Source organism: Labrus bergylta, chromosome 10, assembly GCF_963930695.1.
Source record: "Labrus bergylta chromosome 10, fLabBer1.1, whole genome shotgun sequence".
In the NCBI taxonomy this organism is placed as follows: domain Eukaryota; kingdom Metazoa; phylum Chordata; class Actinopteri; order Labriformes; family Labridae; genus Labrus; species Labrus bergylta.
In genome coordinates this window covers 18,024,932-18,046,001 of record NC_089204.1, presented here as the reverse complement: position 1 = coordinate 18,046,001, position 21,070 = coordinate 18,024,932, and the positions used below count along the sequence as shown (strand labels likewise).

The window sequence follows — 21,070 nt, the reverse complement described above, 5'->3', positions numbered from 1 at the left end:
AGTAGCATTAGTCTTTAAATCATAAAGCCTATTCTATTGAAATATTGAACCTTGACTCAGCTGAGGCAAACTAGAACCATGAAAAGGTCTGGACTACTTGCAAATGTTATGTGTACCTGCCTGGTTTGAAAAATAATTGGTTTATACAATTGGTTTATGCTACTTACAAGCAAATCTGTTACATTTGTGCGGCTCAACACAGCTGAGAAACGTTCTTACCAGTGAAGACTGTATATACTAGAAGGAGAGGAGTGAGAGCAGGGAGGGAGGGAGGGAGGGAGGTGGACTTATTTGAAGAAACTTCTGAATAGCCAGACTTTATTCACCTTTCCCTCTCCTTGTACCTCTTCTGGCTCTGCTTTGCTTATAAAACCAACCATCACTTAACTATCCTGACACTCAGTGAATAATGCAGCAGCTTCTCCACCTTCATCCCTCTTTCTCGTTCTATCTTTGCACTGCAGGTGAGTGATGGAGAGGCAATAGGTGGGCCCCTGTCTACACCTGCCTCGAGGGGACAGCACACCAAAGTGCTGGGGCTGAGAGGGCCATGTGTGTCTATATATGTGTGTGTGTGTGTGTTTGTACGAGTGTGTGCGTCGTCCTCTGCCAAAAATAGGGCTACATCAACTTACAAAATGTGCAATGTGCAGAAACGCTCAAAAACACTAGGAGCGAGGAAAAGAGAGCGGCTATCGCAGTGACACCATCTCGCTTACACAATCTTTGTGCTCAGTGACTGTGGGCCAGATTCTGACACACAAACACACACACTGTTACAAACACAGGAAGCTGGCTGAAGGCATGTTGTATATTGAAGTACACTGAGCATGCAGACTGCTCTGTCACATTACTAAAGCACACACAGACCACAGCACACATTAGGACACCAGCCGGATGAATGCCACTACTCGTTAGGGTGCTGCTGTGTGTGTGTGTGTGTGTGTGTGTGTGTGTGTGTGTGTGTGTGTGTGTGTGTGTGTGTGTGTGTGTGTGTGTGTGTGTGTACACAGCTCTAGTTAGAATATTTCAGCGCTGGGGTGTAAATATGGAAATGTACGTGTGTTAATATTTCTAAGGGTTTAATTCATAGGTAAAGTATTAATCAGAATGGGAACTTCAAATCATTTCTAAGGTAAAAACTTGTTTTTATTAACGTTCACGCGTTATTAATGTGAATGTGTTAACTTTCGTACTACTGTAAAATAGCAAACTATTACATGTCTATGGATATCAGACTGTTTGTAAAGCATTACAGATTTTTTCAGAAGTGTGTGAGTTAAGCTTTGAAGCGGTTTGAAAACTTAAATCTTCCACAGTAAATCTAAACATCTCTGTCTAACCTCCTTTAACACAGGAACCAATCACAACTTAGTGATTGTGTAGAGCAGCTTTTGTCACGTCAGTGTAGTGTTTCTGTGTGTGTGTGTGTGTGTGTGTGTGTGTGTGTGTGTGTGTGTGTGTGTGTGTGTGTGTGTTAGACACTCACAGGGGGTTCAGAGAAGGGCACCGTCTCTCCATTCCTGCGGTAAAGCCCAGCCAGCCGTTTGAGTGACAGCTCATCTAGGACCACCCCTTCCTTCTGAATCTGCTCGTACAGAGTCTTGGCTGCCTGTAAGTCCTTATCCAGAGCTGCCAGACGAGAGGGGGAGAGAGAGAGAGAGGAAAACAGCAAATAAGAAAGAGAAACATGGCGTTTGCATGTAGACGTTTAGGGGGAAATTGTGTTTGTGCAACTGACAAAAAAAAAGTATGTTTTTTTGCTTTTTAGTGATGGGATAATAAAGTTTATTTTAGATGTCTATTATCTTTGTTTGTTTCGGCTAATAAATGAAGTCTTAAATGAACATAATGACTAGTCTTGTGTACTTTTCCAGAATAATGCACACTTGGAAAGACTGTTTTGTTCTTACTTTATACTGTTAAGTAGTCTGGTTTAATAATAATGAACATATTATATCTTATTACACTGTATATGTAAAGGCCAAACAAGGGACATGAACAAAAAATGACCAAAGCTATAAAACAAAATCTGTTCAACACATCAGTTCCATGCTCTGTAATGGAGGCGTGTTATATTGCATCAGCAAAAAAAAAAAAAAGATCCTATCTTTATCATTAACCCAACAAAAGACCAGAAGAAAGTCAAAGATATACATTTTATTTACATAACTTTGTGGAAAATAAACCCTCACTTTTACAGGTGAAGCTACATGCTGATATACTTGATCCCTTTTTAGAGAGACAAAACTGAAACAATGAAACAATGATTAATTTAAAAATGATGTTGTATGTGATGGTGTAGTTTTGTGCATTAAAGAGACAAATGTAATGACAGTAAGGTCACTGCTTACAAAAGGGAAACAAGATCAAGAAAAAAGAAAGGAAAAAAGAACACAGTCAGAGTGGAGAACACAGCAGCTAACCGAGCATCGCCATCCGTCTCCCCTGTGGCTGCCCTGACCAACCGGCTAGCTGATGCTAATTAAAAAGTCATGTGTGCTCATCTCTGGTATGACAAGGTACCAAAAGAGGGGAGACGGGAAGGTGAGAAGGTGAAGGAAAGGGTGCGACAGGAGGAGGAGATTAGAGGATGTAGGTAGAAGGAAGCAGAGGAGGACAAGGAGAAATGGAGGACGAGGAAAGACAGACAGGAGTTAAAAGGTCAGGAGATCAAGAAGCGACTGGAAGAGGAAGAAAAAAAAAAAGAAGAAGAAGAAAAAAAAAAAGGAAAGTTGAGTGCTGGTCCGTGTTGCAATTAACACGCTAGGCTAGCCAGGAGAGCTCATTAGAGGACATGTGTTCCTCTAACCCCTGAATGTCTGACTACACACACACACAGACACTGACCTGATGCATTGTTAATGGATGCGTTAATGTTGACTTAGCCACAGTCCAGCGAGCTGTCTTCCACACCTCTAGCTGTTCCACAAGACAAATCTGACCATGTGCTGGCATGTGTGTGTTGGCATGTGTGTGTTCGTGTGTGTGTGTGTGTGTGTGCGTATTTGTGTCTCACCATGACATTTCATCAGGTATGGGTAAAGGCTATCCTTCTCTGCAAAATCAGGAATCAGGCTCAGCAGGGCATTGATCTTTCCCACCTGTGAACACAAGTATTTTTTATCAGTGGGTTTTGAAAAAAAAAAAATGACATCATTAGAAATGTTTAGCTTCAGAGTCCAACTGAAATCAAAACTAGCCTTACTAACACAACCAGTAGATATTCTGGGTTTGTTCTTGCGGCTGCCTATTTAAAAAAAACGTCTTAAACCATAAAGATGAAAATGTGTTTCAAAAAGAAGTACAAACTTTTAATCTGTTAACATCAGCAAGCAAAGCCAACCAGCATCCTCTTTGCTAAGCGTGCTAGCTTCCTCTTTCTGAGTGAAATTGAGCTCAAGCTTTACATTATTTGAGACATATCGTGCATGACTAAAGACATAAAATCCTGAATCTGTTGATTTGATGACAATTTTGCCGTACTTTCAACCCAAATGTGTTAAAAGCACAAGAGCTGCAATATCATTATATGATATCAAATTCTAGCAGGCAGTTGAAGGAAAATTCTTGTTACAACTTGGATCTTTTTTTTTTTTTTGTCTCTGAATGTGTGATCATACCTGTCCAGGACTCTGAGCCCTTCGCATCACGTAGGACATCAGTATGTCCTTCTGATCAGCCACGGCATTACAGCGCTACAGCAAGACAAGAGGGACAAGAAAAGAGAGTTAGAGATCGTCCGAGGAAGGCCGTGCGATTGCACTCTCCAGTTTTTAAGTTCAAGCAGACTCACAAACGTCCACTCCTCACATAGTTACAGCTAACCCCACAATTTCATATGTGGGGCAGGTATAGAAGAAAAAGATCAAAAGCTAAACAAAAAAAGATTAATTAACAGATTTACTTTTAATAAACAGACTGCATATACCTGGTCAACTAATAACCTTTGTTTAGTAACGCTCTCTGAATATGTTTGCCATTTCTCTATAATTTCATGGCACTTATCTAACTACCTATAAACGCATCTCAGACTATTTTGTGATTAGAAAATATTAGACAATAATTCCTTATGAAAAAGCACTAATGTGTCTATTTCTGAAAGACTTATAGCTATAAAGGATTCTATGTAGAGTTGATCACATCGGATTGAGCTCTACACTTCAGAGATTTCCGTTACTAAAGATTTATACCTTGCATGACTGCATATGATGAAGACATGCAAGCATACATACAATAGACTGTGTGTGTGTGTGTGTGTGTGTGTGTGTGTGTGTGTGTGTGTGTGTGTGTGTGTGTGTGTGTGTAGGTAATGCATTAACATCGCTGTGCTCTGAGTGAGCAAGTGTGTGTTCTCCTGGCTGAGCAGCAATGAGCTCCGATTACTATCCAGTCGTAAACTAACGTGTTTCAGTCCTTCTTCACCTCTTACAGAATTAAAAGCAAGTGGCCTGTAAGGCTTTTAACAGGAAGACACACACAGTCACCAAGTCTTTCTGAGTCACCAAGCAGCAAAATAGCTTTAGTACAATCAGTCAATTGGACCAATACTGTGCCACTTCACTCGACTTTGCTCCGTGCTCTCACTCACTCTCTTCCGTTTTTTTTCTTTTTTACCCCCACTTTTACTACACCGACCACTCCCAAAGGTGACGCCACAAACGCCCAGGCCTACCATCTCCCTTGCCTCTCATACATACCGCCTAAAAGCTCTTTATACCCAGGGAATCCTTCCTCCTTTTCCTTCTCCAATCAGCCCTCCCAGTGCACACATGCACGTAAGCAGTTGTATCCAAGTCCGCCTGCTTCACTTTTTAATGACTGACTTCATCCCTCTCGCTCTCTTCTTGCTCCCCACCCACCTCACCTCCTTCTCTCCTGATAGCCTCTTCGTCATTATTGTCTGCTCGCCCTACTTAAAAGCTTTTCAGAGTTTCGGTCCTGCTTCACTTATGATGGCGTGGAGGAGTCGAGCTGCTACCCTCCAGTGACCCGTCCAAGAGCGGTTTCAAGGAGGAGGATGAAAACAGGCCATGACCAGGGACCAAAAGAGCAGAGCAGTTGTGCTCAGGTCACGTCAAGGTCTACGCTAACACTTCAAAGACAAATGAGTTTTCATTCAGATTTTAAATATTGTCCTTGTAGCTTCCCTTTCCAACACCATGAACTTTTTCTATTCATGGAGTTTTGTTCACTCGTCACTCTTCTTTAGCATGAATGTTCAGGCTTTAACATGCTTTTAACTGCAGGTTTCTTATATTTAAAAAGGGATATTTCAGGGCTGTTAGGGACCATTGCTTTATGTTGTTTTCCTGACTATTAATGTGTTCTGACTTAATGATGATAACGTCTTGTCCAGTTCAAATAGAATGTGAAAGCAAAGTAAGAGTCAAGGTCCCTTTTGGATTTTCTTCTGACATCAAAATGACCTAAAACGTATAAACCTGATAAAGATTATTTGCTGATCAGTCATTTTGAGTTTGTTTTAGATAACTGTAAGAGTTTAGATATCTGTAATACATTTCTGTTTCTCATTTTCTTATTCTTTAATTGACACACTTGTTCTGTAACTTTGTAAAACTAAAAATGTTATCTAAAGAAAATGTTAACTCTCGTTATGTTGGGCTGCAAAGCTTCTATGAAGCACCCCACCTAGCTAAACAAAATGTAACTTCTTTCTTTTTTTCTTCTTATGGTGAAGAGATGGAGGTCGATATTGAGTTTATATCAAGCAAGAAGCATATTATAGCTTTGAAACCATGTAATCCATAGTTTGTGTTTAAATAGTGATGAAGAAGAGAGTGGTGAGAAATGTATCTGTTCATTAACATGCATGCCAGTCAGACATCCCTGTTTAAAGATTGAGAGGGATAATCACTCAAGACGTCAGAGAGGAAGGAGCAGCAGACATCCTCCATGTCTGAGTGGATCTACACTGATTTCTTATTTCTTCCCCTCTGTCTTCAAGTATTTCTCACTGTCAGTGTGGTCCAGAGGAGCCGTTTAAACTTACCTACATGTACACAGAAAGACAAAGAAACAGACCAAAACAGGCCTGAGCATAAAGCTTTTATATATATATATATATAAATATATATATATAAAAAAACACTCATATATATATATATATATATATAGAGTGTTTTTTTGTCAGAAAGTCCTGTTTGTACACAATGTCTCTATACACTTGCTCTTATACTGTTTATTAAAATCAGGAATCCATACATAATTCTATAATTCAAGCAGTTATTTGGTTTAATTTTTATTTTTTTTTGCATTAGTCGCCCTTTTTCAACTTAAACAAGGGGCCTTCTTCGATTATATTTCCTGCTCTTGAAATTAGAAATTTAAAAAGTGAAATACTTTTTGAAAAATGTCCAAAACAAACAAAAAAAGGTCAGGGTCAAAATGAAAGCTTCAAAGATTGGTATGACATGAGTAAAATAACCTGTGAAACAGAGTCTCTGACTAATCTCACTCCTACATATTCATATTCCCCAACTCAAGGCAAAGCCATTGAGCTGTAATGTATGAACTGTGTTAAATAAGTGAAGTAGCAGGAGGCCAATTTCAAACCAACAGACTCAGAGTGTGGGCAAGCATTTCCTGACACAAATGTGAGTGTGGATAAATAAGTCAGCGATAGTGGCGGGCTCTAACAACTGGACCAATCCATCAGGGAGTTGTGATGGACTAAATTCAGCCCTGCTTGCCTTGTTGATTTATTTTTTATTTTTTTGCAGATTTTAATTACTTTGATATAATAATTTAAAAAGCAGCCAAGTGCAAGACACTTAAAGGGAGGAGTGCACATGGGGACAAAGTGCTCCATATGATTTAAAATTTATTTAAAGTGCTCACAAAAGTTACATTTCACAGAGCTTTGCTCTTAGTGGACTGATTTCACTTTCCATCCAACCTAAACATTAAGAACGAGCAGTCTGCGAGTCAGACCTGCATTTGGTGAGCTGAAGCTGGGAATAACATTTGTTTATATGTAAGCAAATATGGTGTTTGGAGGAGAGAGAAAACCTGCTTTTGATTTTTTTTAAGGAATAATTTTTAGGGTTCAAAGTCAACAGATGGTTTCCCCTTTATTAAGAAAGTTTCTTTCATATCACTTGTCCAGATATAGAGTCATCAATAAGTGTTGAGAAACATGGTCCTGAAAACCAGACAGAGTAACTAATAATGTATTTCTAAGATTTAGTCTTTATTTTATATTTGAAAACCTGCAGCTTCACTAAACCCCAAACCCAACTCAACAAAAAAAAAAAGAGAAAAAAAGAACAAACGACACTGACTTTAAATCTCCTAACATGTAGTTGGAGAATGCTGGACCTCTACTTAACGTCTCCATTTGCTTCCTGTTTGGTAAGTCTGTACAGATTTGGGTACACACACACACACACACACACACACACACACAGTCATACTCACAGCCAGCATGAACTTGGCTTCCTCAAGTTTGTTCATATCCACCAGCTGGAGGAAGAGGTCTGTTGCAGGTCTGTAGCAGGCAAAGTGGTTGGCTAGCCGCTCCGCCATCGCACTCACTAAAACACAACGTGCACATCTGGTCAGCTGGGATATTCTTATGGTGTTTAATTAAGACAGAGTTATATGATTCTTATATGAAGTCCCTTTTCTTTCTATATACATTGCATAGTGTATGTGTGTGTATGTGGGGACAGTTGTCTCTTACACTTGTCTAAGGCTTTGTCATTGTCTTCTTTCAAGACACTCTTGAAGACAAATGAAACACTGAACTTTTGGTTGTCTGGATCTGTAAAGATTGCCTCCAAATCCTCCACGGCTGACTCCACATCACCACTGGAGAGGGCGGAGTTTAAAGATTGGATGAGAAAGAGAAAGAGAAAGAGAAAGGGTGAGTTCAGTTGCTGTAAATCAAAACAATACCCATTAACTGTAAATGCAAATGTAGAAAGTGTTGGAATTGGAGAAGAATTGTATCCCTTATTCCCTTCATCCCTCTCAGCTAAAAAAAGGGCCATTATAGCCGGCATTTGTAAAGATACTTGGATGGGAGAAAAATAACAGGTAATCCATATAAAATGTGACAGGAATACTAAAATACATCCCAGAAACTGGCCGGATTAAAGAACATTAAAACTCGCTCCTTCAGACTTTTGATAATTTATTATTAAAAGGATACTGGTTTCATTTAGTCCATTACGACCTCCCACTGAGTGCAGACCCCCTCAGTCTTCCACTGATGCTCAGTCAAACACACTCGCACTGTGAAATGTTTTTCTGCTGAGGTTGCCACGACCGAAAACAAAGCCTGCACACCAAAGCATTACAAATCTAAAACAACTCAATCTGGCAACCCATACTCGCTACTAAGACTTTCTGCTGCCTGCTCCCTCCCCACCGTCAGCAGTCGTAATGAATATTTAACAAACAGGGTGTGTGTGTGTGTGTTTCTGCGTATGTATATGTGAGAGCGTTTCGGAGGTGGGGGGGGAACATATCTACGCTGATCGTTACGACTGGGACCGTCTGAATAATTCAGCGGGGGGCCCCTCTAAATGTGGCGCGCCGCTTTCCGGACCTTCCTTGCTTTTCCGCCCTGGCTCTTAACCAGTCAGCTTGAGTCAGATACAGTGGGGACGCACGTGTCAGAGCTGCTCAGAGCGCTGCTCCCAGAGGTCAGGGTTCAAGCTGACAGGCCTGCGCTGCGATGGCCAATCGGGCGTGAGACCGCCTTGCTATTCTTCACTTCCTGCTGTCCCTTCTAGTTGGCACGGTCACGCTGCGGCTCGAGCAGGGGGGGGACAACGCTAATGCTGTAATGCGATAAAAGTTTGATGCACAGTGTGTTTTACATTTTGTTCTGTTGTTTGAGGAGCGACACAGCAGCGGTGGAGGATGGGTGTTTTATGACATTAAAAGGATTTCATGAATAATCCTATTAACTCTGTGTTTCCTATTTGTACTTGACGCCCCGCTCGCCCTGTAAGCTCTTACTTTAAGAGTGTGTCAGTCTGGGTCTCGTCACACTTCGCTGTTGGCAGCGTATTAAACTGTTAATCTCTGTGTTCTGAATAGTAAGAACAGTGTTCAAAAAGTAGTTAAATTACTAGATATGGGATGGTACATTTTGGCATAAATTGAAATTGTGTTCTAGTTTGGTGTTTGTATGCCATCTAAACTATGTTCTAAGTATTCATCTGCAAGAATGAAACATAAAATAACATGCTGACGTTCAAACCTCTAAACAAATGCATTGGTATACCTGAAAACTTGCTAACTCTTGAATAGGACTCACACATGAGCAACATTTTAAGGTAAAAGCCCTTTGTGTAGACTGTTTGAATATGATTAACGGCTCTTTCAAATCAAAGGATTCTTTGTGGAAAGAACAAGGCTGGAGTTCCCAAAGTCATAAGTTAGTCTTACACACGCTTTAATTGCCTCCTCAACTCATAAACTGTCCTCAATAAATCCATTCAGAAAATACCACATCCACAGTGCTTAGCAGTCTTACTTCTTGATGTGTGCCAGGGCCTTGTTATTTACAAACAACATGTTGGACAGGTTGAGAGACGTGCTGAGGGACTTCAGTAGGGACTCCACTTCATTGATCCCCGCCAGATTGCCGTCGCTACCAAGGGCCTGAGTCAGTCTGGTGATGGCGAGCTGTCCGGGAACTTGGTTTGCCTGCAGCATTGACCTCAGTGTCTCAAGAGCATCTGTGGTGAAAGAATGCAAGAAGTGAGCAATCATGATTCATGATACGAGTACGTACTGTATGTTTACCAAAGTATGTGTGTTCCTTACCTTCAGTCTGGCCTTTCTTACTCTGTGTGACGATGATCAAAGTGTTGGCGGTATCACTGAGGTGGAAGCCAGGCACCCGAGCCACAGCACTGAGAGAGACACAGAGTACCAGTATCTTCTATTAGACTCTAATTTGTGTAAGTTTTTTTTTTTTACTTTCTTTTGGTTTTTAATGCAAGTATGTGCTCCCATCAGCATTCTTTAATTGTACACTCTGACTGTGAGCATACTAGTATACGGAGATTCAGCAGTTCAACACAGAGCTTCCATAATCACCTCTAGTCTTAGTTTTAGACATAGACTGTATAAAAAGATGGGCGACACGACAGCTCCCTGAAACTAAAGCCAAAACACATGCAGCGCTGACTTGCTGCAGTATGGGTCATAAAACTCCACCTCCACCATGTTAACAGGTGGGACACGGAGCAAACCCTTCTGTTAAAATACATGTCAGATCCATTTTCTCTAACCCAGTATCCGGCCTGCAGTTATTTGTTATCATACCAAACCCATTATTTTCTTGAGAGGTTTCTTTTTAATTAGTTATTTAACACTATAAAAAGATGATCAACAGCGCTACCGGACTAGCAGAGTAGAGCAGAAATGGGTTCGAGAAAATATATGAACTGTGAGTGTCTGCTTCAAACTGACACAAGGATCTGTTCTGCTGTGGACTGGACTGACCTGAGGGATCTTAGATGTTAGATGTGTGTTTTGGTTAGTGGAAGGGATGTCAAAACCGGGACAGAGTTCATACTGAACAACTCTGGCAACAAATGACGCCAACAGGGCAATATGTCAGCGGGAGTTCTTTGGCTTCACTTTTGTAGAATGGGACGAGACATGTCGTCCATCTTTATAAAGTGAAAGGTTTTATGAATTCATGTTTTTGATTGACTTTCCAAGAAAGTTACCACATGGTTAATATCTGGAAAATACATAGAGTAAGAAAATATGAGTTGAAAAGGCAGCTTTATAAACTGTCTGCCTGTATCGTCAAACAGAAGGCAGAATATCAACCGCTCTTCATGGTGTGTAATCTTTCCCATTGTAGCACAGAAATAGGAAGATTCAGTCAATCATATTTGAATATTGTGATCTGAGATTATGTTTACCATGAGGGAAGATTTCATCAACATATCCGAGTGGTGTAACATATACAAGATTGCTCTCATCAGAAAGACCATAATCTTTAATCTATGATGGCCGAGTGAAAATCACTGTGGCATTTTAGTCTTAGAATTCTGTGCTTGGCCACTTAACAGCATCAAGCTCAGAAAAAGCACGCAAGATATGTAGAGTGGATAGACGCCTGAGCTCAAAGATTGAAAACGGAGAAGACAATTGGAACAAATGTGATAGCCGGCGAGTCTGAGCGTCTCATGAAGTCGCCTGCTGTGACCCCGAAAATAATACACACATCAAACAGCTGATGACTTCCTGCTGAGCTCACACATGTGTGTGTTTGTGTATCTGTGTGTGACATTATGTGGGACAGGTTGAGCGCTGCAGTATTGAGGCCTCTGCTCCTCCTCACCCCCCCCCCCCACCCCCCACCCCTTAATCTATATGCCGTTCTTTTCAAGCCTCCCTCCTTTTCATTTCTTTCTAAAACCTCAATCAGGCTCGCCTCCCTCCTTTTTTTTTTATTTCTTATTATAGCCCCGCAACCAGATTAATCCTTCCACTCAATTGAGCATCAGGGCCGGCAATCCTTATCACCGCGGCGACACCAGGCCAAGCAGCATCCGGCAGCCGCTGTGACAGGGTCACGGCAGAGATTGCAGCAAGAACAGGGTCGGCGACGGATTGCAGTGGAGACGAGCTAAAGGCGGGGGGGGGGGTCAGAATTCTTCTTATCGGGGGGAAGAAAATCTCTAGAGGCCTTTTACGCACTCACTTTCTTCCCAACACACACACACACACACACACGCAGATGCTCTCTTGCCTTCCCCTTCTAGGGGTATTGTGCTTCAGCCAATAAATTCATCATCCACCTCTTCCTCTCTCTCATCATCATCACTCACTCCCAATCCCTTAATCTCGCCATAAGCACCCCGCTGCTCAATTCTGTACAGATTACCCGAAAACAAATACACATACACCCACACGCACAGAGAATTAAAGCCTATAGCGTCTTCATTAACCTCATACGTGATTAAATCTTGCCCTCCTCCCCTCTTCACTCCTCCTTTCCCATTTAGCTCTTCTATTTATCTCCTTCCTCTCCTCATTTCCCCGACTCTCCTCTCAGCTCATTTCACTTCTCATTTAGAGTGCAGATAAACGAAGCTTTTATCCAGGCAGGGATGCCATAAACCAATTCAAACAGAGATGGGTTATCACTTGTATTGCCTCATGCTTGTTGAAACACGGCTCGAAAATTGATACGATTATTCTTCATAACATCAGAGAGTGAAGCATGTAGAGAGGCAAAAACAAGGGAAGAGGCTGATAGTGTAATAGATGTTTTTACATCTTTTTTTCTTCCCCACAAACGAGTAACTGCATCTTCTCTTTCAGACTATTGTGTCATTATATTATCATCTCTATTTTTGAATGCGTGTTTTTTCCTCTGCAGGGAGAAAGTGATATAAAGAAAAGAGACAAAAGGAGATAAAGAAAAAGGAAGAGATTACATAAAAAGACAAACAGAGCTGAGAAGATCAACGCTGCGCTAAGCTCAGATCTTTAATACCTCTGTCTGTCCATCTATTTGTCTCCAGGCTCAAGCTCTGATACGCCCCCAACAACACAACAACACATGATACATTACTAATTGGAAAGAGATTGATGTTTTTTCGAAAAGTCACCCGCTTCCCAGAAAACCAAAATTAATCTCTCCATCCAAGTGTGTGTATGTATGTGTGTGTATGTGTGTGTGTGTGTATCTTGGGGCTTAGCAAAAAACACTGTTCATATCCAGCAGGGCTGGATGTGTTAGCACACAATCAGTTTATAATCCTCATGTGTAGTGAGGAGTTTTAGCCTGAGGTGACCCAGTGCCACCCAGACTGACCATAATACATGTTGAACTTATCAGTTCTTTCAGCTTGACAACCAAGAGTTTGTGTCAGTATTTATTTTATTAATTTATGTATTAGACTATATTCTCATTTGTAATGCTCATACTCTCTAGGGTTGTAAAAATTGTATCATTTTGGGCTGCAGAATTAAATATTAAAGCACTTACATGTCCCTGACTACCATAGCATCCTCCAAGGCTCCCTCCGCCAACAGGGCACGGATGAGGAAGTCATAAGGAGCAGGGCCGAATGCCATGCCCCTTTTATCTGCATCCTTCAGCATCCCATAGGCTTCTGGAGGAAGAAATTAAAAGGAGTAGAGAAGGAGAAGAAGAAGAAGAAGTCAGAGGTTGGACAAAGAGAAAAAGCAGAATCATGGACCTTGTAACGTATACTGTTAAACATGTGGCTACAGTAGAGGAATGGTTTTGAATGCTTATATCCTCTGTTGTTAAAGCATTAGTTTCTAGTTGGAGTCTGAGTGATGATGAATTATTTGAGTCTCCATAAAGCAAAATATTTGCTCATACAGTTTACACTGATACAAATTCATCTTTAAACAAAAACAACTTTTGGTCATTTTTAACTTAATAATTAGTTATATAATTTCACATACTGTATATAAATCAACTATAAAGCAGCCTTCCAGCAGCTCCAGTAACAGTGCCATATATAAATCCTACTGCAAGCCACTGCCAACCCAGTGAATGGAAGTCAAAGATCATAAACACTTTCCCTTGATTTGGAACTAGAGTTAAAAGCCGACTGTGTTGCTGACTTATAATCATCTCACTTCAACTATAAGCCCATGTTGCAGATTGTGCTGTATGATCGATTAGCAATTATTTAGATACTTAGATTACATTTATAAGCTGAAAATATATTGGGGCTAAAGATGTTTTGTGTTTAAAATCACACATTTCCCTTACGTTTGGCCTTGCCCTTTTTGCACAGGGTCAACAGCTGGACCTGGTACCCAGCACCATTTTCAGCTGGGGTTGGAAGGTCTTTGGTTTCTGCTGTCTGCAGAAGCTGTTGCTGGACTTCCTTTGTGTCGGCAGCTTTTTGGTACCACGTCTAAAAATGACACAAGGAGGGAAAAAAAAAAAAGGATAAAACTCAGTATGATGTTTGCATCACAACGCAGCTACATCCAGCATTAGAGCATGTATACGTGTTCAACTGTGTGCATGCAGTGAGCTGTTGTGTGTTTGAGTGTGTGTGACAGTGCAATAATGCTGGGCCAGCAGGGCAGGGTCCCATAATGCTCGGTCACCCATATAGCAACATGGGGAGGGGGTTAAGCTGTATTGGCTGGGGGCAAATTAGGCCTGGCACCCCAAGGGCAAAAAGGAAAGTGTGTGTGCCTTAGAGAGTGTGTGTCAGAGCGGGGGTGTCAACCTAAGAGCCCCAGGGGTCACTAAGTTCATCGCTCCAGGCAACAGCAATCACTTCCTGTCTCATCACGCTTCAGGCTATTGGAGCACGCATGTGTGTGCAAGGCTAAACTGAGAAAAAAGCAACAAGGAGGAAAGCAATCTCATTTTATTTAAAGAAAAAATATTCGCTGTTTATTTTTTACATATTCAAATTCTGTCCGTTATGATTTTTGTCTTTTAGGCTGAATATAGTTGAGGCTTTTATGTTGAACGTGGACCCCAGGAAGAGTAGCTACTACATCTGAGGCAGCTAATGGGGATCTGGATCAAGGAAAATGGAATATGTGCATAAATAAACTAAGAATCCAGCGGCAGCCATACGGTGGCATTTAGCTGCTGGCTAAATTAGTCGGGCATTAAAGATTTACAGACAGATCAAGCTGTAACTCCTTTCACCAGCCAGTCGCTCTGATTGACCACACTTCAGATCAGAGCTGCAATCCTGTTTCCTCTGCATGTAATGAACAGAGGCTTAAAGTGGAGTGGGGTAGTGGCTGGGTGGGGGTCTATATGTAGAGAGCAGCTGGGGGTCACTTTTTATGATTAGAGGTTGGGGTCTGTTTTCTCTTTGATTAATCCATGCAGTGTGGAATTAAGTAAGAAAGAGATCACTGAATTTAAACAATGGGATTCAGCCTAGGTTTATATTTGGCAAATCTATGCAACTCAGATAAATATCTTTACTTAACAAATGCATTAAAAATACACCTGACTACACTCACAATGAACACCATCTTCATTTTATACATTGGCTTTTGGCTCTGCGCGCGCTGGATTACTTCTGTGTATACACGTCATGCATCCTGGTAAGACTGTAATTTATGATTATATGCATTATTGCATGCTTTGATTCATTTGTGAAATGTCAGTAATTGTCCAAATTATTAAATCAAATGTTCTCAAGTCCACAGCTCACAGTGACATCTACAAACTGCTTGTCCTACATTAGCAGCTTCCAAGCACAAAGGTTTCAACAACATTAAACAAAACAATGAAAAAGTAAACACTGACAAATTATATAGAAGCTAAAAAAAGACAATTGTCTTTTTTTTTTTTTTATAAAAGTCCGTACAAATGATTCTTGCATCAACACATCATTGCATGGCTGTAACAAAGGGTCGCCAGGTTTGTTTTGTGTTATACTTGAGGACAGAAATGCATGCACAGGCAGCATTGTGATTTGTGTTAAACCATCAGTGCTGCCTGCTTGTGTGTTATGTTTGACCTCAGGCACTTTAAGAGTCCTCCAGAGCTCTCGGGAATTTGCTCTCAGCTTTATCTGCTCTTCATTTTTCCCCCTTTAGGAACCTTCTGGCAGTTATTCCTCTGAATAACAGATCCATCTAATGAATGTTAGTCTAATGTAAAGATTATTTAAGGGGGTTTTACCTCAGGCACCTCGAAGGGCACCTTCTGGCCGTTGTTCTTCAGGATGTCTGCCAGAAGACGCAGGGTTCTCTCTCTGGGAATAATGTTATCTTCCTGCATCTTTGTCCACAATGCTTCCGCCTTCTGCCAGTTGTTTGTGTTATCTGAAAACAAGAGCAAAAAAGGAGGGGGAAAAAGAAAAGGTGTGTTCTTATGTCATTTTGTAAAAGGCCACGACAGACTGGTTGAAGTTCTGCAGCAAAGAGTAATTTCTGACAGGGCACTCCATGCTGAGGGAGGGCAATCCAAGATCTAATCTGATCAGCTGTCTGACCCTCAACTATGCTGTAATTTAGGAAACACACTAACAAGTATGTGTGTGTGTGTGTGTGTGTCTGTGTAAGAAGGTTAGGTTTAATGGGTTGACAATCAGCTTTAACACTCCAATCACAGCTGTTATCTGCTCTGCTCTCCACTGCAGCAATCACACCATGTCTTCACCTCTTACTTCTGACTGATCCCATTCTCCTTCACACATACATGCACGCACGCACGCACGCACGCACGCTAAGAGAAATGAAAATAAAAACAGAAACAAACAAACCATAACAGACAGAGAGGGAGAGAGAGAAAGAAACTTACAACAAAGACGGAGGGCGTAACTGTACATCTCGTCTCTGTCACACTCAAACAGCTTGGCTGTCATGTCCACCATATGCTCCAAGGCCTCCAACTGTACAAACAAACACAACAACATAAAATCCTTGTTAGAATTTTTGTAGTTTTCTTTTTTGTCTACCTTTGTATCTGTGGCCTTGATTGGTTCAGCATGTGTGTGTGTGTGTGTGTAAGAGAGCGAGTGAGTGAGAGAGCGAGAGAGAGAATGTGTGTGTTACCTGGTTGCCTAAAATGCATTTCTCTGCAAACCACTGAAGGCGCCCCGGCCGTGCCCTCATTCCTGGGGTCTATAAAAAGAAAGAAATATTGCTTGGTAAAAAAAAAGAAACTGTCAATGTCAGTTGTCCATTGAAAATTTAAAAAAATATTTCCAGATCAACGATTGATTTGTTATTTCTCCAAATTGATAAAATAATACATACATCTTAATCCCTGAAATTCACATGTTGTATTTAGCAACAACGATCTTTATATCAAATCAACATCACAGTTCAACAGGATCTGAAGAATGACTGACAATTTAAAGGTCCATGAATTCAAGGTAAATTTAATAATGCATTATCCATTTTGAGTGTAAATTCTTATTGATCCACACAAATCTACGAAGCCTTCTAAATTACTTTCAGTTTGTATACAACAACTGTAACCTACTGAGCTGTTAAGGAATAAACGTGTATATAGAACATTTTGAAACTTGAAATTCATCTGCAGAGGGACCTTTTACACAAATGTGGTGTTTTTTTTTGACAATCCTCAAGTGCATACAGGCAAGAGGAACGTGAAGGCTATGTTTATGTGGCCTTGAGTTGATATTTTATTCTGTGGGTACACGAAGGCCACAAGGAAGAGCATTTCTACATAGATAACACAACTGGCGTACAGTAAAATACAAGAGTCTCAAACATGCTTTTTGCACTAGAGCTGCAAACAATAGATTTTTTTTTTTTTTTTACCATCAATAAGTCTGTTGTTTATTTTCTCTGTTTTTGTGGTTTATGACGTTTAAAGTGAAAATCCTCACGAGCACCCAAAGCTGAAGGTGTTTTCTACAAAAGAAGACATTCCCTGAATCGATCAGTGTACAAAAATATATTTAATATAATATATATAACACACTTCATATTCATATATTTTGAATGTCTATAATTCGAAAGTATTTCACATTTTTTACTCTGTATATGCATTTTGTCTTTGCTGAACCGTCACTATAGTAAAGGCTGAAGGCAATAACAGCGTCTCCAGTACACTGCAACAAAACTGATTATGCTGCTAAGTGAGAATAACAGAAATTGACCTTATAGTGAAGAAAATCTTCTTAATAAAAAAAACTCAACTGGAAGATAAATATTACTTTGAGGACGCAAAACAGCAACATCAAAATAGATAACAAATAAATCAAACTGTGGGACTATGGGAAACAAAACATATCATTTTATTTTATTGTTCACTGTTATTTATATACGTATCAAACTCTCATCCAAAATGTCTTGGGTAGAAAATAGACCTTAAGATTATTTTTGTTCCTCTAAATGTTGAGCCAGGTCACAGCAGCAGAGACTGCAGCGGTCAATCTTAATGTTCAGAATTCAAAACAGATCACAGAACAACAGATTTAGATTTAAAAATGTCCTGACTACAAAGCCCACACAGTCATAAATAGTTTTGTATTTTTAGGAGATTTGCTGTGATTTTAGGACAAAAGTGATACGCAGATAGACAGCGTGTGTGTGTCCTGTCAAATAAGGGCTGACATAGATTGATCTGCAGGCTTGTGTAGCTGAGATTTAGCCTGATACGTGGAGTGACTAGATGATTATTATTATGGACTAACAGTGATCAGGATTTCATCTGTCTCTTGGGGCTTTGATACAATCTGAAAAAGACTAGGATTGAGAAATGTTGCCTGCCCTCTCTTCCTGGTAATCTGGTTTGGGGGGGGGGGAGAAGAAGGGCGAGAGAGAGACAGAGCGATCTGCCAGGATGTTAATCTGAACAGGGATCAACTGCGCTCAATCCCCGCTGGCCTCTTTGATGGGAGCCCGTCATACTGCTAGAGGGAGGGGGGAAAGTCAAGAAAAGAGGGGCTTCATCCCTCTCTCACCACCATCTCTCACTGCCGTCATCCTTTCCTCTTTCAATCCCCACTTCTCCCAATCCCTCTCCTCTTCCTCCAAATCTCCCCAGCTCCAACTCTGTCTTTTTCCCTGCATCTCCATCCCTCCATCCAGCCCAGGCGAAGGCATTATGTTCTTACCCAACGAGCCAAAGGGACAAATTAAAATGTGTTGCACTCTCTCTCTCTCTCTCTCTCTCTCTCTCTCTCTCTGTCTGTCTAATCTTCTTAGAGACTAAGGCCCCAGTGCAAGTGCTCCATCTTTTTGCCTCCGATTCCCTTTACTTGGTAAAGTCTTGCAGGCTTGCACATCAACTTGTGCGCACACACGCACACACACACACACACACACACACACACACACACACACACACACAAACACAGCAATGTGTTTGGGATTTTGAATCCGTCAGGACAAATCTCCCTAATCTGAGCAGAAAACAAAATCATCAGAAATAAGACGGCACATAATTTTACACACGCATGGGACGATGGATCAAAAGAATACAAAGTAGAAACAAAACAAAACAAAAAAAACAGCACGGACACTCTGGTTTTCAAAAAAGATCAGGGAAAACTGTCATGAGGTCAAGCTTATGAGGACATTCCTCTGACCCAGGCACAAACAGACTCAGACAGGCTGAGTGCATAAAGGCCGTCACTTTGAGCCTTGTGGGGCCTTCAGATTGCTAAAACATCGTCTCGAGTTTCTCTCTCCCCTTTAAGTGCATGTACACAATAAAGAAAAAGACGGGGCCGACCTTGGCTCACCTCCACTTAACAAACCCTCTCCATCTCAATTCCTAATGTTCTAATTCCACTAATCACCTGGCCACTTAGTCCACACACACGACCAAACCCCTCTCCCTAACACAAAAAGACATAATGGCTCACCACTCTTTAGCAACACTACCTAACCTTGACCATCACACACATATGCGTGCCGTGATAATAGACCGGGCCACCTCACATCCTCTACCTAACCTGACCATTTAGCACAAAATTGGCCACCTTTCTCTATCATTACATTTAATTAGCTGTGATTAATCAGCTGCCAATTATACCAAACACAGCCTAAAGTGAGACACCACTCTGGGCGGCCACTTGACGCTCTCACAGCGGAAAAAAAAAAAGTATTTGTGTGGTTTGTGTGTGTGTGTGTGTGTGTGTATAAATATTTAAGTGACAGATAATATTCTTTTGTAGTGTAACCCTGAGCTCTATATCCATTGTCTTGAAAGTTTAATGAGTGAAAGTTCAGAAGTAAACTTTCTGTTTAAGAGACTTTGTTCTTAACATCAACACAGCTCTGAAACATGTCATGTAAGTGATTATCCACATTTCTACTCATTTTATTTTACTTAAGGGTCAAATTTGCAAAATGTCCCTAACACTGAGATGTCAACACTTTTAAAGATGCCTTATTAATACTATTTAAATTAAAAAAGGATGAAATGCCAATGCTTTACAAGTAGGATGTCACTAGAGCAGAAAAAGGAAGGTTATGTTAACTGACTTTAGTTTTAACATCCTTCAGCTAATTGTTTTGGTGTTCCGGACTTGTTTTGCACATTTGGTTGACACTCATACTGCTCATTGCAATGCTGGCAGCAATTTTCAGCCTTAAAAAAATAACAATAACGGTGCCGGATAGCCTAGTGGGTGTGTCCTACAGGTACATCCCATTTGCAGACGTTACAGCTTATTTAAGAGTGCAAAGAGGCCCTACAAACTCACTGTTGGTTTTGTCTCAACTCTCAGATGTCTGCTGCTTTGGACACAAGCGTCTGATTTGAAACTAACATTCTAACATGTCAGAAAAGCTGTATCATGTATTGTCTTTTAAAGGTGAAGATCATAATTTCTAAAAAGTGAAAATGAGTTACTTGTTGCACTGAAAGTCTTGAGTTGAGTCTGTTCACTGCTGATGCTCTGTTCATATTGTATCATTTAAATATCCTCAACTTGATACTGAGCATTTATGAACTGTACCAAAACCAAACAGATGTGGGTGAAACATTTCAGCTTGTTGACATCATTCACAACATGTACGACTATGGTCCATTTGCAATCTCACACATCTCTTGCATGCAGCTGACTCGCTGCTATAAGTAGGATAACAGGCACACAATACAGCAGAAAGGGGAATGAGAGCCACAATAACAACATGCAGATAATATTTAAGAGGGCTTAGAAACCCTCAAGAGGGACAAATCCCTCTTTTAGAGCAGACTAGGACACGAGAGGGCAGAGTCAGAGCGGGGAAGTTAAGGTATTTTATTTCTCTCTTGTTCTCATCCTGATCAGACAACATAATGGCCTTGTTTCCCCTTCATCTGATGTCAGGCTCATCCCTTCTATTCGTTCATTCATCAATCTCTCTGTCCTGCTATCCAGTCCCTGACCGCCCTGCCGTTTATCCATGTGAAAATCGCTTCTTATCTGCCTGCTTTGCCTCTCTCCTTTTCTCACACTAATCTACAGAGCTTATAGAAAAGACTTAAGATGAGAAAGATATAAATATTCAGAAAATATTCAGGTCAGATGAACCATGAGAACAAAAGGGTTTGGCAATTACAGCCTGCATGTCCTCTGTGGCTCATGACGGCTTTGTCCATTTTGTCCTGATTTTTACTGAACTT

The 21,070-nt window shown here is 40.7% G+C and overlaps 1 protein-coding gene across 1 annotated transcript in view; it reads right to left on the bottom strand.

Annotated features, from left to right (window-relative positions):
- Positions 1 to 21,070, bottom strand: part of lrpprc (leucine-rich pentatricopeptide repeat containing) — a 56,659-nt gene that overhangs the window by 1,951 nt on the left and 33,638 nt on the right. The window contains exons 26-37 of the mRNA XM_020650240.3: positions 16,534 to 16,602; positions 16,280 to 16,370; positions 15,659 to 15,801; positions 13,760 to 13,907; positions 12,998 to 13,124; positions 9,805 to 9,893; positions 9,512 to 9,716; positions 7,706 to 7,833; positions 7,441 to 7,556; positions 3,624 to 3,698; positions 3,020 to 3,104; positions 1,490 to 1,632 (exon numbers count right to left, since the gene is read on the bottom strand). Of these exons, the coding sequence (XP_020505896.2) occupies positions 1,490 to 1,632; positions 3,020 to 3,104; positions 3,624 to 3,698; positions 7,441 to 7,556; positions 7,706 to 7,833; positions 9,512 to 9,716; positions 9,805 to 9,893; positions 12,998 to 13,124; positions 13,760 to 13,907; positions 15,659 to 15,801; positions 16,280 to 16,370; positions 16,534 to 16,602 (1,419 nt within the window). The remainder of the gene's footprint in view (positions 1 to 1,489; positions 1,633 to 3,019; positions 3,105 to 3,623; positions 3,699 to 7,440; positions 7,557 to 7,705; positions 7,834 to 9,511; positions 9,717 to 9,804; positions 9,894 to 12,997; positions 13,125 to 13,759; positions 13,908 to 15,658; positions 15,802 to 16,279; positions 16,371 to 16,533; positions 16,603 to 21,070) is intronic.